Raw genomic sequence first — 17,552 nt, 5'->3', positions numbered from 1 at the left:
GTCTGGTCTGGGAGCTGCACTCTGGGGGCAGCTTGTGATGGGTGGAGGCCGTGGAGCAAGGGTGCACGGTCTGGGTAACAGATCTCCATATTGTGCTTCCTCAGCAGGGAAGAGAGAACGCAGCTGTTTATTCACAGGTCTGGGAGTCTCTCACTCTCCAGACCCTGTGGTTTCTTGTCTGCTGTCCCTTATCCCAAATAAGTAGTCTCAATTCTCAGAAGTGATTGCTGCATCGCTGGAAAGGAATGTGGGAATCTCGCCATTCCACCCCTGTCTCTCCCACTTCAGTGAAATAGGCGGAAAGGGGAAGACAGACAGCTCTCGCTTCCTGTCGCTTAACATCTTGGCTAGTTTTTTTGTCCCAACATTGTGACAGAATTGGAATGACCAGAAGACACGTGGCCACCCATACCTCTGACTCTAGGACCCACAGGCTGACATTCTGCCTTTGAGAGTCTTGGTCCTCCATCATCTGAAAGTGCCTGTGGGGAGGACAATGTTCCCGTTTAGCACGTTAACAAGCAGGAGGTGACGAGAGATTCTCCCCATTTACGTTAGACTCCGTGATTGGTAGCTTTGTCACATGGCCCCGAATGCACTTCCTCTGAAAGGTTTTCTCAAGTTTCGTCACCTTGAGTGACTCTAAGCTTTGCCTGCTGTTAGTCGGTAGAGTGGGCAGCCTCAGGAAAAACTACCATCAAGTCTTCGTGGGTACCTCCATGCAAGTGATGCCTTTGACCCAGAGACAGAGCAGTGTCGCTGTGGCCAACATGCCCCATGCTTTCTTCAGCTAGCCTAGTGTCGACTCCGAATCTGGAGCCCACCCAGACCATAGAGGCACCTTCTGCAAGTGCCACCGAGTGCCTCGGGTACGAGTTCAGAGTATGCTTTACAGAGGAGTTACCATTGGAACCCTTGTGCATTGCGGCCCTATGACATATGTGAATGAAACATGCTTGCTGTCCCAGCACAAACAGTAAGCATGGCTTTCTTTCCATGGCCTCCTTCTGTCGGTAGAGGAACACAGTAGTAACCAAAGCAACATCGGCTCCATGCTCGGAGCCTGCCTGCCTTTTAAGAAGGTAAGATTTATAGTACAGCAGGCCCCCAGCCACAAAGTCAGATGCCAGAGCTTACACTCAGTTCACTGTCTGAGATCCAGAATGGGATTGCCCACTTGTGTGTGACAAATGGGGACCCGTGAGACACCTGTGCTACAGTCCTATGTAGGGAGCTACGGTGTCCCGGACCAGCTAGCACCACACTGTTGTGCCTTCTCCTTGCTCTGCCTCAGCCTCCCCACTGCCACCACTCCAGGGCCAGCAGAGCAGGGAGCGGTCAGTGAAGTGGGGGGGGTGGGGGAGCTGGCTCCCCATCTGGGCAGCAGATAAACAGGAGCTAGCACTGAGGTGTTAACCTCTTATGAGCTGATAGGAAACAAAGAGGGACTGTGGGCACCATGTGAGACACAGTTTCCAAGTCATGGTATGTATCTGTGTCCCCTGGGGACTTGCTGTGGTCCCAGGCACCCACCCAGCAGGTCTATGGCTTTGCATTTCCGCCAGGTTCCTAGGGTGCTCCTGCCCCAGGCTGAGTGAGAAGAGTCCCTAAACAGGGCGAGGGGTGAGAGAGGGGAGCAGGGGGTGAGAACTGCATTCCACCTTAATGTGGTTGTCTGCAAAGAACTGAGGAGGGATGGGCGGAAGCAGGAGAGTGAGTGCTAACCCATCACTGCGTGGAAACAGTGATGAAGAGTGCTGGGGACAGGGACAGGCTAGATGGCCTCTGAAGCGCCGTAAACCAGATCTCACCTCTGCTGGATGAATGGATGGATGGATGGATGGATGGATGGATGGATGGATGGATGGATGGATGGAAGAGTGCTGGGGACAGGGACAGGCTAGATGACCTCTGAAGAGCCTGAAACCAGATCTCACCTCTGCTGGATGGATGGATGGATGGATGGATGGATGGATGGATGGATGGATGGATGGATGTTACAGCCCAGCAGGAAATCCCGAATCCTCTCATCCTGGGAGCAGTGTGTTAATGGGGTACGTTCCTGCTCTCTTGGTACACCAGGGCCTTCTGTGGCAGGGGACAAGGTGACAGTGCTAAAGGTCTCCGCTCAGCAAAGCAGTGAAGAGCCAGGCTCTGCCCTGAGCTAGCCATGCCCACGAGCACTTACCTTTGTAACCTAATATCCTCTCATCTTGCCAGACACTGTGGCCCCTGCCTGTGATCTGAGGACTTAGGAGATAAATCACAGGAAGGTCAGGAGTTCAAGGTCACCCTGAGCTATGTGAGACCCTATTTGGAAAAGGAAAAAAAAAAAAAAAAGGCCACAGCACTCCTCACCCCCACCCCACCAAAATCAATCAAGTGAGGAGAAAGCAAGGTGCTAGAAGCTGGATAAAGCTGTCTGTCATCTGTAAAATATACAGTGTCATTCCAAGGCAGTGATATGGAAACGTGTAACATCACAAGCAAAGTCCAAAGGTTGTGTGGTGCCTATTACCCATGCAACCTTGGGCATGTAACTTCCCCTCTCTGGATCTCACTGCCCTTCCCCATGTGCCATGGAAATAGTAGAGATGCCTCTTGTGGGGGTTACTAAGAGAAAAAAATGGGTAACGCGCTCAGCTCTATACCCAGCGCAAAGCATCCCTCAACACAGGAGTTCATGTTGGAAGGGAAGCCAGATGCCAGGTATCTAGAGGGAGGGGTTTGCACTGCACCCACGGGATTTTTGCTTCTTCATAGTGCTTGGTGAGGAGGCAATGCCAACCCCAGCCAGAGGGACTGGTCTCAGGTTCTGTATGCAAATCTGACTAAGAAGAGAAGCTTTGGAAGTCACTGGTGGTTACTGTGTCCTGTGGGGACCACCGGGCAGGGTGAATGGGCTACATTTCCGGGGAGGTGACCTGTGCTTTCTGTATTTGGTCGGTTTCCTTGCAGAGTGAAGGCGCAAGGGGGGGGGGATGCGATATGGGTCTGTCATGAATTGTGTGGTTGGTTTCTATCTTCACGTGAACTGTGCCGTGATTAATCACTCAGTGGACTTTGCTCACGAGCGATGTTTTGTCTTCTCTTCCAGATGAGCACAATGCCAGGACTGCCCACTCGGCCCTGCTTTTACGATATAGACCTTGACACAGAAACAGAGCAAGTTAAAGGCTTGTTCTGATGGAACGACACTCGCTCAGGACCTGAGCCAGGTGGGCAGCTGTGATTTGGGTCTTGTTATCAACTCACATGCTTTCTTGTGTTGTTTTCCTCGTGTTTAAGTGTGATCAAATAAGTCAGTTGTTTCCTAGATCGCTCCAAGTTTATACCTAATAGCTGCCTGTGACTTGGGTCCCCTCCCCAAAGTGGACATGCCCCCCAGGGTACCTGGACTTGAGTCCAGTAGACGTTAGATCGTACATTCTCCCGTTATGGACTTAATTGGAATGCTTCTTGTCGTGACAAAGGCTAGTGTCAGTCATTTAAGACTAGCTTCCTACCTTACTACCGCACATCTCGGTACAGAGTTACAGTTGTGTTAAAGAAACCTTGGGTTTATTTCCCAGGGATGCCGTTACAAAGTACCATGGACGCATGGGTTAGAACAGAGCTGTGTCCTGCTGTCCTACAGACTGGAAGTTCAGGGTCAGGGTATCCGTTGAGTGGGTGTCCTGCTCCCTCTGAGGGAGGCCATGACGTATTCACCACCACGTATCATGCCCCCACCATCTCTGCCTCTTCAGTTTTCTCTTCCTTCTCCCTCTGTGCTTCTGCCCTTCTGGGGTCTTCTCTTTTTCTCCTTTTTCTTTTTCAGTTTGTGTGTGCGTGTGTCATTGTTGGTGGTCTTCAGATTTTGGGTTATTTTTGTTTTTTTTTGAGATGAGAACTCACTAACTAGCTCAGGCAGGCCTTGAACTCATGACCTTCCTGCTTCACCCACTCAAGTGCTAGATTTATAAGTATCCACCACCAAACCTAGCACTTTGTCCTCTCCCACTAAGAACCCTAGGCAATTCGATTCAGGCTCAGATAAAGACATCATCTTAACTTGATTACTCTCCAAAGGCCATGCTTCCAAAGGCAGTCATGGGGTCCCTGTCACAGGTGCCCAGGGGCAGGGTTCCCACATACCTTTGAGACAACACAATTCAACTTTTGACTATGGTTGGGCTCTTTTGCCCCTGGAAAGACACATACAGATGGACAACAGGTCTTCCTTGAGACATGGATATTAGAAACCTTTCTGGATTCTGGTTACTCAGTTTAAGAAAATAGGGCTTTAATCTATACTTTTTAGGTCACTCAAAACTGGGGGTTGTAGGCCTCATTCCTGTCCATCCCATGGTGTTAATGCAATACCTGCTGGCTTCTGGCTTGCCCGCCCATATAAAGAAAATGACCATATTTCCAACGTTCCTGCCTGGAACTCCCAAGCAGAAGTTGTAAAGGTTTTGGGTCTTCCTTTACATCCATACACCAATGTGTCCTCACCATATTACCAAGGTCCAGTCTTCCCTTAAACTTTCTCTCAACTCTCTTCCTTAGCTCAGAACCCCTCCTTCTTGGCATCACACTGTGTTCTGGGCGTTTGGGTGGTCTTGTTTAACCTGAATACCCTTCAACACCTCTGAGTTGGGACCCTAAGCAGGATGCGAAATTCCCATTTTCTTTGATTTCAGCACTAATAGCTAACAGTTTTATGGGGTTTCGGGGAGCTGATGTCTGGGGGTGAGCTTATGCGTGAGGGAATGAAAGGGCAGCCTCAGATCATGCCCAGGAGCTATCCAGAGTTCTGCTGCTGTCGTTCGTTTTAGATAGGGTCTCCCATGGACCTGCAGCCTGCAAAGGAAGCTAGACTTCGTGGCCAGAGAGCCCCGGGGTTCCTCCTGTCTCCACCTGTTCAACCCTGGGATTACAAACACACACCACTAGACCTGGAAATTTTCATGTGCAGGTTCTGGGGATCGAACTCAGACCTCGTGTTTGCAAAGCACTTTACTAATTAAGCCATAGTATCCCAAGCCCCCTTTGGTGTTTTGAGTTTGGAGAGGTTCCTTGTTTGGTTTTCTTCCTAGAAGATTTTTTTTTGACTAAACAATTATGATCTGGACTCTGATAAGAAAGGTGAGGAGCCCCTGAAATGGACCCATGGTGACCTAAGAGGTGAAGTAGCTGCTTTCATGCTTTGAGCGGTATTTCGCTGCCTGTGTGTGTCTGCTGCTGAGAAGCAGGGGCGATTGTAACTTGCCGCCACAGCCATGCGTTTCATCTTCATCATCCTCGGAAAAGAAAACCCCAAGAAGGGCATCAGATGAGCCGTTGAACAAAGGAACCCAGGGACGTGACCTTGGATGACAGTGCTATTTCGGTCCTCTGTTGTGTTGTGCTGTGTGTTGAAGTCCCCCAGCTAGGCCTTGGGATAATAACAGTATCATTCCTTTTAAACCAGAAGTTGAGCCTTGCCCTAACTAATTTCTTTTCGTGTCGAGAATCCTATATGGTACATATCTGTCATGTGTCTCCATAACAAGTGTGTACGAATCTCTCGTCTCTAATGAATAGTATTTTCCCCAGACTTTTGGTCCGTTTTCATTTGTTCTCCAAGTAGGTCATATGAGCCCAATGATACCTTAATTATTGCCATTAAGACTGAGGTCATGCCAAGGATGTGCCCTCATCTGTACCAATGCGTATACCTAAATACATTTGTGACTTAACCTATATGTTCCCTGGCAAGCATCCCTTCAGCTTTTATCTGAAGATGAGGCAATCCAGGAACAGTGGCTCAAGCTGTTAATCCCAGCACTCTGGAGGTAGAGGCAGGAGGATCAGGATTTCAGGGTTGTCTTGACTACATAGTGATCACCCTGGGCTGAACAAGACCCTATCTAAAACTAACACATAGGGAGCTAGCGGGGGATGGCTCAACGCTTAAGAGCACTCGCTGCTCTTGCAGAGAACCCAAGTTTGGGTCCCAGTACCTATATTAAGAGAGGCTCACAACTACTTGTAACCCTAGCTCTAGGGAGATCTGCTACCCTCTTATGGACGGACTGGGATGGGGACACACACACAAACACTGAATCTTAAAATATATAATTAAGATGGAGCGGGGGTCTGGGTAATGATCTTCTGACATGCCAGGTACTGTGCTCAGCACCTTGCACTCAGGGTTCCAGCACCTGCAGCAGGTGTTGTCCTAGTAAACCTTAGAGGCTTCAGGAAGATCGGTCCTCTGTGTGTGGACATGAAGGGGTGGTGTCTGAGGGTAGTCTGCATCCCCACTGCCTAGCACTCCGGTCATTATAGCAAGCATGTGTCCTTTTGCCATATCAGTCAGCTAGCACGGAGAGATTCAGCCGGTGAGGTATTACGTGTCAAGGCTATGACCACACAGACCCAGAGAGGTCAACACACTGCCCAGCTAATGGCGACAGAAGCCAAGCTCCAAGCCAGATTAGCCAGCTCACAGTGTGACGCAGCCCTCACACCCCATTCCCCTACGTTGAGCTTAGGCCCATTCCAAAAGATGCTATCAGCCGGTGAATACATTTGGGGTTTTTGTAAAATAACCAAAGATAAGTACTTGGATATTCAACTCAAAGCTCGAAGTTTATAGAAACTCGGTGTAATAGGACGGCAGCACGGTGGGACTGTCTCTTGCCCCACCCTCTGCCTGAATGGCATTGCTTCTCATCTATCCAAGGCTGTTGTCTTGTGAAATGACTAAATACCCTCCTAGGCTGGCTGGGCAGTAGTTCAAAACCCATCATTTGACCCTGCTGGAACAATTGACGAGGGATCTGGTGTCCCCAGATAAAAGCATTTTACAAATAACCGTTCCCTCTCCGCGGCTCCTGTGTGCTGCTCCTGTAAACATTTTTCCTGTTTCCCATGCTTCTCCAGCATGGCAGTTCAGGACCACTTCTGTCAATACCCAGAGGTCTGTTAGCCCTTGAAATGCATAAATAAAAGACATTTCCTCTTGGACAAGGCTTCAGCATCTCGAATACACTGACTTTGTCGTCAAACTTTATTGCCACAGATCATTTTACACCTTCAGCTGCAGCGCGGTCACCATCCTTCAAGGTGGGGACTTGCCCCTGTGCCCCACTAGGGAAGAAGGGGAGCTGATGACTGTCCTTCCGCTCCCTTCTCGCCTTTCCTGCCTCCCTCTCTTCCCCTCCAGGAAACATCGTGAGACTAAATGTGAACGTGAGCTCCAAGGAGTCACCAAGACTTGAGCTCAGCCCCTTTTGTTGCAAGACTTCCCTGTAATTCTTCTGCTATTGTTTGCGTGAGGTGTGACTCATTCTTTTGGATGTCACTAAATAGAAATCTTTCAAATAAGTTGGGGCCTCGTGAAATCCATCCTGTGCTTCGAGGTGTTTGTGTTACAGGGGATAGGGTGTTGTGCTCCTCTCTCATCTTCTGGGTTCTCATTCTCAGCCTTTATCATATTTCTACACCTTCAAATGCTCCGCACAATAAAGTCTAGCAGACTTCCCGAAAAACCCAAGTACCCTCCCTCCAATCTGCTGTACAATTTTTTGGTTTGGTTTGGTTTGGTTTTGGTTTTTCGAGACAGGATTCTCTGTGTACTTTTGGTGCCTGTCCTGGATCCCGCTCTTTAGAACCAGGCTGGCCTTGAACTCACAGAGATCCGCCTAGCTCTGCCTCCCGAGTGCTGGGATTAAAGGCATGCACCACCACCGCCCGGCTCTGCTGTACAAATTTTAGTACCTACTGGGATCTACTCTAGTCCCACTGTAAACTCTAGTATTTTGCCAGAAGTTTCTTTTCTAGAGTTGCACCTAAAGAAGAATGCCACCCCAGCTCATTTCTTCCCTAATTGAGGGCAAAAGTTTCCAAGAGGCTTGCTGACCAGAAGCTACTCTCAAGTCAGGTGGCCACATACTTGCCTTTCTATGGACAGACCTGCGCAACCCCAACTCCTACATCAAAGGGGACCCTGGGGTAGCATCTCAGCCCCATGATTTCAGTTATGAAATTTTATCTTTTGCTCCACTACTGCAGTAAACATACACTTATTCTTTCCTCTCTTCCAGGCAAGGATAATAGCAGCCCTGGATATTCAAACCTTTCTGGCATCTAATGACAGTTACGACTAAGTCCTCCTTATCTAGCTTAGGTACCACCTGTGACCCTCTTAATTCCCCTTAAAGGGAACTTTGGGGGCACAATACACTTACTGAAATAGAGTATTTCATATAGATTTTGAACTGGGGATGTAGATCAATGGTAGAACACTTGCCTAGCGTGAGCAAGGTCCCAGAGTCCATCTCCAGCATCAGGGAGCAGGGAGTATTTCATATATTCACCTTCTACACTATGTTCCCAGTGGGTAAACTTCCAAGGTGTTCCTCCCTTTAGAATAATAAATAATTCACTTTTACATTTCCACCTCAGCTGTTGGCCCCCACCTCTTCAGTTAGACTTTGCATGTTTTTGCCAGCCCTTCAGCTTTCCTTACATGTCAAATGTTGTGGTACATGCCTGTAATCCAAATCCTGGGAAGGCAGGAAGGTTGCAAGTTCAGGCTTGGGCTACACATTGATCCCATGTCTCACAAAAAGAAAAAAAGAAAAGAAAAATGTGGAACACAGACTCTTCTCTGTACACAAAACCGGTTTTCCATTTCTCGCCTCAGCAACCAGGAAATTCTTAGCACACTCAGGGCATCTCCAGCCCACGGAGCCACCCCTCCGTGGTAAGCCAGGCCCAGCAATGTCGTCCCTCCCCAGGACTCACTGACCACTACAGTGAGGCTGCTGTGTCTTTGAATAAAGAGCCAGGGCCTTTACTAGACAGCCCTCTTAACGTGACATGTTTTCTTTTCATTCGTGTTTGTTATACTTGCTGTGTTTCTGGTTTCTGTTTACTCCCCTGACTTAGACTATGATGTTGGGGGGTATTTGAAGTTCTGTCTTCATCTCCATCACTGTCTTCAGTCTTTAAACTGCCCGGACATCTCCCCTGTCTCCAGACTGCTCAGTTATCTGTGGGAGGCAAATCTACCCGATTTCAACAGAATGAACTCTTTTGGCCCACAAATAAATCCCTCCGTGTATAAACTCAGATGAAAGGCTGCATACTGGCATTTACATTTTTCCTGGAGTGGGAACATGTTTTCTTCTGGGACTTAGATGTTTTGCTTGGTTTTGTTTTTCCAATGTAGTCTGGTCACTTTCTCTTTCTAAAAGACCGCAAAGAGCTGGGCATGTGGTCCGTGTCTGTAATCCCACAGCTTGAGAGGTGGAGGCCGGAAGATTGGGAGCTAGGCCTAGACTACATACCAACTTCAAGGCCAGCCTGGGTTAGATAAAACCCTATCAAAAATAAATGAATAAATTTTTAAAATGTTAGAGAATTCAAGACCTGCCAAAAATCATAACATTTTTTGAGAGAGGGCAACAAATTGTTGAGAAGTCCGGGGTCTGTTCATTCCTGTCTTCTCCCAAGTGCATTTTCAGAACTTGCTGTCTGTATTAAACAGGAACAGAAATCCAAGACAACCAGATTGTTAATCTGAAGCCTGTAACAGTCCCAGGATCCTACATATTATACAGATCCAAAATCTGCAAGTCCTGGAAATTCTGGAATGTCTTGGGAAGTTCAGGGGTCACCTTGTGGTACAGCACTAACTCACGGTTATGGGGCTACATCTGATTCTCCCTGTGTATATGTGTGGGGTTCATGTTTATTAGGGGTACACTTATATGTGCAAATATACATGCACATGTGTGGAGGCTAGAAGACAGCTCTGGGTCTCATTCTTCAGGCGCTATAGCAGTTTTGACAGTCTCCTTCCTACTGGGCTGGAGCACGCTAAGGCTGGCAGGTCAGGGAGCTCCAGGGATCCGCCTGTCCCTGCCCTGATTCTCATTTCTCACACAGGAAACATCCCACCCAGGAGTCCCAGCCTTGGCTTATGAATGGAGCCGTTTCTCTCGCTCTCGGGTTTTCTTTAAAACTATGGCACAAGTAAGAGTCTGGACACCGGAGGACGAGGCGATTTGGCTCTGAGACGTTTTTCTCCCCTGTTTTTCAGGCTCTTAGCCTCTTTGCTGCAGTTGGAGAAGAAAGTGAATTTTGAAATCCGCTTGTTATGCAATGCTGGAGAAATCGTGAGACAGGCCAAAGACTGCTTCCTCCTGCGAGATGACTTCCGTTCCCAGCCAAGCCGCGTTCAGCAGAAGGACCTTCGCCACCACTGGAAGAAGCAGAGCTCCTCTCGGTTCCTATAGAGTTCACACCATTTCTGCTGCTTAGACTTTGGAGTGTTTATTTTACGGGGCCTGGGGGATTACAAGAGTGTGAACTAAAAGCTGAGGTTCTCCTCTATGGAGTTTCCTCTTGTGTCTTTCTTTTAATTCTCCTTTCCCCCTGTGTTGGGATGGGATGCCAGGCCTCCTCAGCTTTCACAGCCTCTACTGCTAAGCTGTCTCTTTATTTTTGTCTTTGAACTGAAAATAAACATGTTTCTAGAAAACCACCCAACTAGTTGTGTTCAGTGCGGAATAAAACCGCTCTCTGGATGTCACTGTCCGCGTGGATCTTGTGGGATGTCACCTGGGAGATTTGTGGAGGAAATTGCAGGTGCGTTTGGCACTGTGAATGACAAGAAAACAATCACACAGAGAGAAATGTCTGGGCAGCTAAGCGCCTCTGACTATGGAAGGTCAGCAGGTCCCTTGGAACAAGGTGCACTATCTATGTACAGTGACTTTCAGGTCTCAGGGAAGTCACTTACCTAATACAAGCTTACAAATTTCTTCCACCATGAACGAATCTCAATGGCCATTCAGCTCTCTGGGCCCACAGGGCTAGCAGAGTGCCTCTTAAAGGTCAGGTGATCGGCAAATGTTTTTCCTTTGGCCCAACTGAGTGCAAAGGGAGAACGTTCTATGCCCTGTTCCCTACTTTTTGACCCTTCTTTGTCCCTTTTTCCCCCTTGCAATAATATAAAATTATGTAAAACTTAAAACAAAACCGAGGATTCAGAAACAGACAATACGTCATTGTGCTTCTAAGCAATATAAGTAAAATTGTCACCATAAATATCCTAAATCACCCAAGGCACAGGATCCTTCCAGTATGCCCTTACGGTGCCCACTCCAGTGACCCTGCTTGGCCCACAATGTGTCTTTATGCACAATTTAGCTTGTTCCAAAACACTGTTTGAAAACTGAAAAGCCCACTCAGAGTGCCTCTTCCAAGTGTAATTTTGCCTAGCGATTCGAAGGTGCCCTTCCCGGTCTCTGCTCTTTCTTGGGGAGTCCACCTCTCCACATTCACACTTACCCTGTCTCCTCAGTATTTGAACCTATGTGGTGGTAGGTTCTCCATGGAACGCACTCCGAGAGCAGTAGCTGACTGTGAGCTGCTGTTTAAGGAGTCCCCTCATCATACGGTCAAATATACATATGCTTTTAAAGCATAAGTCAAATATAAATCCCCTTTTTCATTAGGTCCCTTTGTCAGGAATATAGTCACAAGAGGTTACTAATCCAATCTTCTATGTAGGAAAACAGATCAGAGTCTCATTCAAGAGCTAAGCAAAATGTCCATAATTCATCAATTTCCTAAAAGCGGGTTAATGTCCACAGGCCTGGGCCACCATCATGGGATGCTGCAGAAGAATCAGAGTGATCTAAACTGTCCCTGTTCCTGAAGGGCCAGATTCCCCACCTCTTGTCACCTGTTTGTGGGCACTCTGTGTAGAGGACATTCGTGTAAAACAGACACAGAGATGAATTTTTCCAAGGGGACATTCGTGATAACAGTGGCTGAGCCTTCCTTAACGACTCAGTTGGGGACTTGCTTCCTGAAACAGAAGAAAGAGAAGGATACAGAAAAGATGTCACTCGTGGAAACAAGACCACAGCTGAGCCTTCAGGATGAACACAAAATCAAATGCTTAGCTACATTATCTTCCTGATCTCAGCGTTGTGAGCTAGGCCCTCACGTCCTCCTTCCTCTATGCTACGTAAGCCCTAGGTAGGCAGCTCCCCAGGTCCCGGGTGCAGCTTCCAAATCTAGCATTGCTTTGCTGAGTCCAAGGCTATGGGTACTCTAGTGGTCTGCTCCATGACGCAGCTCTAATTATCAGGCCCGTACATTCAAGCTAAATTTGCCCCATATGTGGTGTTAAGTAAACACAGATCATCTCTCTGGGCAATTAACAGTAGACCCTTCCCTCGAAGCATTTGAGCTAATTTTTGCTTATACACAAGCTTTACAATCTTTGTTTTAGAAAAGCTGGTCTTAAGATTATCTTCATTAGAATACCTGAGATCCTTGCTAAAAGTGAAACTTTTGCTGGGGACGCAGCTTGGCTAGTAGCATGCCTGTCAACCATGCAGGAAGCCCTGGCTCCATCCTCAGCACCACACAAAACCAGCTCTCAGGAGGTAGAAATAGGAAGGTCACCTTCAGTTACATTGCAAGTTTGAGGCTAGCCTGGGCTACATGATACTGTCTTAAAAAAAAAAAAAAAGGTGATGCTTTCCTCTTATTTTTTGCTTTTTGGGGTTTTTTTGTTGTTGTTGTTGTTTTTTTTTTTTTTTGGTTTTTGGTTTTTGGTTTTTTTTTTCTTTTTTTTTTTTTGTAATCCATCTGATTCTGGGGTTGCTCCTTAGGATCTGTATTTTAACACATTTACTAGATGATTATTCTCCAAGCTAAAGATTAAGAATTAACCTGACCTCCACTTTTGTATCATCACTGAGCCAGCACAATGCTAAACACACAGGAGGTCTAAATAAATACTCCTTGAAAGGCTGAATGATCATTGATGGCAGCAATCTCTGGCTCAGTGCCACCCCTCTGACAAATGTCCCTCGTCCAGCCCTGTCAAGCCCGCCCTCCCCCTCAGAGCCAAGCCACTCGCCTGTCTCCCCCACCGCCTTTCTTCCTTTGGCTCTCAAGCCCCCCAAGTTCCATTCTTCCCCATGTTTTTGGCATAGGGTCCTCCCTGTGTAGATGTGAATTCACTATGTAGACCAGGCTGGCCTATGACGTGGGATTCTCCTGTCCCTGCCTTCCCAGGCAGAGTTTATTTATGTGACCTCTTAGGAAGGTTCATTTGACAGCAATGGAGAGATGAGGTCATCTGGCGCTCCCTTCCCCGAACCTTGTTTAACAAGCCACCAAGAGTGGAGTACCCCCTCAGACAAGACATCAACACAGCTTGGAGGATTTAAAAACAAAAAAAAAAAGGAGCTGAGGAAGGGTTCCCCAGAAATGGCTCTAGAAGCCATGAAGGGGAATAGGGGTATCGGGAGCTGGTCAAAGAGAGGCTGGATCTGTAGGCAAGGCTTTGCACCTACCAGCCAGGGGGTTCCCTCCAGGCTTTGAGTTCACGTTCATAAAAGTCGTGCTCTGTGGTTAGGCTTCCCAAAACCATCTAGCTGGGCCTCTTGAACGGCTTTAAAGAGCCAAACGTTCAGATTCATCTCATGATTAAGATGAGACCAAGGGCAGGTTGGTTCCAGAAATGACCCGCGCCCATCTCTGTGTTTTGGGACAGTCCAGCTCTGAGGAGAGAAATGTGATGCTGTGCCCTTCCCTGAGGCTACGGTGTTTATGTAACAAATCAGCTCAACTTAAATATTTCTCATGGCGCGGTCAGAACTGCAGACCTCTGCCCAGCAGATCCACATGAATGTCATGTGTTTATGCAGCCCTGTGTGGGCATCTGTGTTTATGCAAAAGGACCCCAAGAGTTCAAAGCCAGTTAATAACTTCAGTCATACATCATGCTGCTTACGTGCTTTGCTATAAAGACGGCGAAGAGGCAATTTCTCAAAACCATCAGACTGATTCTATTTGCCAGTATGCTTCAGAGCAGAGCCATTTAATGAATGTGTGTTTGGCAAAGTCTTACAATTAAGGAATTTTTCTTCCTAGGTAATTGCATGAGTCCTGATAATTCTCCTCTAAGTCAGCCTCCTGATGAGCCTCCCGCCCTGATAGAGACAATGTGTACCAGACAAAGAGCAGAGACAGGCTCGGTGAGAGAACATGCAGGCTCTCCTGGGTTCAGGACAAGCCAACTAGACAAATGCTTTCCAATTTCAGCATGGAGTTCGGAGCCAGAGGAGTTTACAGGGACCAGGGGAACGGCATTCTACATAACTACCCCTCCTGCCAAGTGTCAGATGGTGCCTTTAGGACCTCGAAAATTTGAATTCCCAGAATATCAAGTACCCTCCAACCTCAAAATGTGAGTGCAGAGATTATTCCAAAGCCGAAAAGAAATTATTTTTCAATTATTCATGCTACCTAGCTCATCCTTCGAACAGATAATTGAAGTAACTGTAAATATGTATAAACAGAAGTGACAGGAAAGGAATCATCCGCAGCAAACTACAGATGGACAGAAAAACCCACTTAAGTGCTAAATAATTAGGGAGGCCGAGAGCCAAGGATGACGGGAGGCCGGCCATGTAGGGAGTGCTGAGCTGGGACCGAGCTGGAAGCAGCAGCGGGTGGAAGTGGTCTGCTGGAGAGAGGGACCCACAGGCAGAGCAAGGGGGTGTAGGTGCAGGCCCCGGAGCCAAGCGTGTGCAGGGAGAGAGCAGCTGGCAGAGGGTTCTGGTTTCTGACAATTCTGAACTCTGAGAGGCAGAAGTGACAGACAGGGCCTCTTGACAAAAAGCAAGTGCACGCTGTAGGAGACATCTCAGCTGCCCAGCTTGGATTGGCCACGATGACTGCAGAACAGCACAGAGGTTCTCAGGAGGAATGGCCACCCCCGAATGGCCGCCCGGGCTCTGGCTCTGCCCTATAGCTGGCACACGTCCGCTTTGTGTTTCAGATTACCAGTACAGAACACTGTGAATATTCTGAACCCAAAGGATGGAGCGTGTGACTTGTTTTTTTGTTTGTTTTCTAGTTTTACAGAATTGGTGATTGAACCCAGGGCTTCATATGTGCTAGGCAAGTACTGTACCACTAAGCTACATGCCCAATAACAACAACAACAACAAAACCAATTGTCTAAGGGCCTAGATTTGCCTAATCTGGTCATTGTACGTCAAAATGGAGAGTCATACTGTATACTATAAATACGTATGATGTTTGATTAAAGGTAAAATTATGAGCAGGGAGGTGGTGGCACACTCCTTTAGTCCCTGCACTCCAGAGGCAGAGGCAGGAAATTCTCTGAGTTCTAGGCCAGCCTGGTTCTAATTCCAGAACAGCCGAGGCTACACCAAGAAACCCTGTCTCAAAAAAAAAACAAAATAAGAAAAAGAAAAAAGAGAATGGAAAGGCCAAGGCCAAACTGAGCTACAGAGCAAGACCCTGTCAGAAAGAAAGAAAGCGGGTGAAGGAAGAAAGGGAGCTCATAGCAGCCATTTATTACACAAGTTTTAAAGGTAAAAGAATACCGTGGCCCTCCAAATCGCCAGCCTCACCCAGGACCTTTGCCCAACACAGTGTGTTCCCACTCAACACACGAAACTAACCAACAAAAAGAAACCCCATTATAACCGAGCAAAACCAGGAGACAACCTGAAAATCAAAGTCCAAGACTGGCTGGTGTTATTGATGCATCCGAAAGGGCCAATCAAATATGAAAGGCTGCTGTGGGATGTCTTTCTGTAGGCTGTGAATATGTGTTGCTCCCATTGGTTAATAAATAAAGTTGTTTTGGCCTATGGCAAAGCAGCTCAGAGGTAGGCAGGAAGTCCAAGACAGAGAGAAGAGAAGAAAGGCAGAGGCAGAGAGAAACACCAGCTGCCACCCAAGGAACAGCAGCAAGATGCCAGCAGACCGGTAACGCCACAGCCACATGGCAAAGCATGGATTAATAGAAACGGGTTAATTTAAGATGAAAGAGCTAGCTAGCAAGAAGCCTGCCATAGGCCATACAGTTTGTAAAGAATATAAAGCCTCTGAATGATTATTTTATAAGCGGCCGCGGGACCGTGGGGCCAGGCAGGACCAGAGAAAACTTCCAGCTACAAAAGGCTGAGCCTTTAAAGATTCTGAAGTAGTAGCAAAGCCTTGGGCAGCTGTCCCTTACTGAGACAGGTGCCCAATTCCACAGATGCCCAGAGACTGCACCCCAGGAGAAGCCTGCATGGAGAGCCTGTGGACACTAACAGGAAGTAGGAATCGAGCCATGTGCATGGGCAGCTATTTCCTTAATGACTTTTAATAATAGTTAACACTGAAAGATAACCATCTGCCAAGACCCGTTCCAGATGTTTTGTGGTTATTATTTAAGGAAATAAATACAAGGCTCATTTGTCCTATTTTATAGTTAAAGAAAGTGAGGCTGGGACAGGTACAAGGACATGCCCAAGACCCCACAAGGGACACTTCTGGCACTCAACATAGTCTCTCTGACTCCAGAGCCATGCTCAACCCCACTGAGCACTTCAGCCTGGATGCAGGTTGAGGTAAACCTGAATTCAAAGAGATGAAAGTCCCTTAAGGTGCTTGGCCCAGGACCAACCCAGCAGCTTCCAGTGAGGCTTGGGAAGCTGAGCAGAAGAAGCCACCTGTGGATAAATGACTTGTAGGCTTAACTATTAAAACATGGAAGCCGTGCTTGCTTTTCAGCAGCACATATACTAAAATTGGAACGATACAGAGATTAGCATGGCCCCTGCGCAAGGATGACACGCAAATTCGTGAAGCGTTCCATATTTTTAAATGTGCCCCCTTAAAAAAAAAAACATGGAAGCCAAGTGTGGTGACACAGACATCATCCCAGTACTCAGGAGGCTGAGGCAAGCAGATTGCTGGGAGTGTGAAGCCTGGGTATGCTATACAGTGTGTTACCAGGGTTACATAGTTAACAAAGGGGCGTGTAAAAATATCATAGCAGGACCAGCTACACAACAAGCTCACAGGGCCCCCAGTCTGTGCCCACCCAAGGAAGCAGGCTGTAACTGCCTCACAGTCTCTACCAGGTACAGGCTCCATCCCCAGCACCGAAAGAGAAAAATGTTTTTAAAAATTTTGAAAGGACTAACCACTGGGTTATAATCAATTTGATTCAGTCTAATTAAGCTGAAGTTTTAATAGAGTTTCACAATCAATTTTTGTATGTGTTATAAATCTAAAAATATAAGGCCAGTGAGATGGCTCAGCAGGGTGTTACAGTTGGTTTTAATGTCAGTTTGCTACCAATTAGAATCCCTTGAGTAGGAAGCCTCGCCTGAAGAATTGTCCCAATTGTCTTAACTGATGGGGGGCGCAGGTTGCGGCGGGGGTGGGGGGTGGAGGGTGGACAGGGGACAGAGGACAGAGAACGACCCTGGTTGTGGGTTGCACCTTCTGGTAGCAACCCAGATAAACTCCCTTTTGAAATACTGGCTTTAATCTTTGCTTGCTCAGGCAGCCATCCCTCCCACCACGGTGTTGATTTGTGTCTGCTGCTGCTGCTGATTCCTTCCCCGATAAAGAATCAGGGTTTCCAAGCTTTCACTGAGGAATAGGGACCACCAGCTCTCCAGGCACTTTCCTGGCTTCCAGTGCCAGACTGGGTCTACTGAGGTACCTGCCTT

The 17,552-nt window shown here is 47.5% G+C and overlaps 1 protein-coding gene and 1 non-coding gene across 3 annotated transcripts in view; both read left to right on the top strand.

The window, feature by feature from the left end:
• Mthfd1l (methylenetetrahydrofolate dehydrogenase (NADP+ dependent) 1 like) overlaps positions 1-10,522 on the top strand; it is a 189,627-nt gene extending 179,105 nt beyond the window's left edge. For both annotated transcript variants that reach the window (XM_052750965.1, XM_052750966.1), the window contains 2 exons: positions 3,098-3,218; positions 10,079-10,522. In XM_052750965.1, the coding sequence (XP_052606925.1) occupies positions 3,098-3,187 (90 nt within the window). In that variant the 3' untranslated portion in view covers positions 3,188-3,218; positions 10,079-10,522. The remainder of the gene's footprint in view (positions 1-3,097; positions 3,219-10,078) is intronic.
• Positions 10,523-16,587: 6,065 nt separating this feature from the next.
• LOC128118800 (U6 spliceosomal RNA) lies at positions 16,588-16,693 on the top strand. Its single transcript, XR_008221327.1, has one exon. It is a non-coding gene; the product is annotated as a U6 spliceosomal RNA (small nuclear RNA).
• The last annotated feature ends 859 nt before the right edge of the window (positions 16,694-17,552 follow it).

Source organism: Peromyscus californicus, unplaced genomic scaffold (genome assembly GCF_007827085.1).
Source record: "Peromyscus californicus insignis strain IS unplaced genomic scaffold, ASM782708v3 Scaffold_22__1_contigs__length_63687245, whole genome shotgun sequence".
Taxonomy (NCBI): Eukaryota; Metazoa; Chordata; class Mammalia; order Rodentia; family Cricetidae; genus Peromyscus; species Peromyscus californicus.
This window is presented reverse-complemented; position numbering and strand designations above follow the sequence as displayed.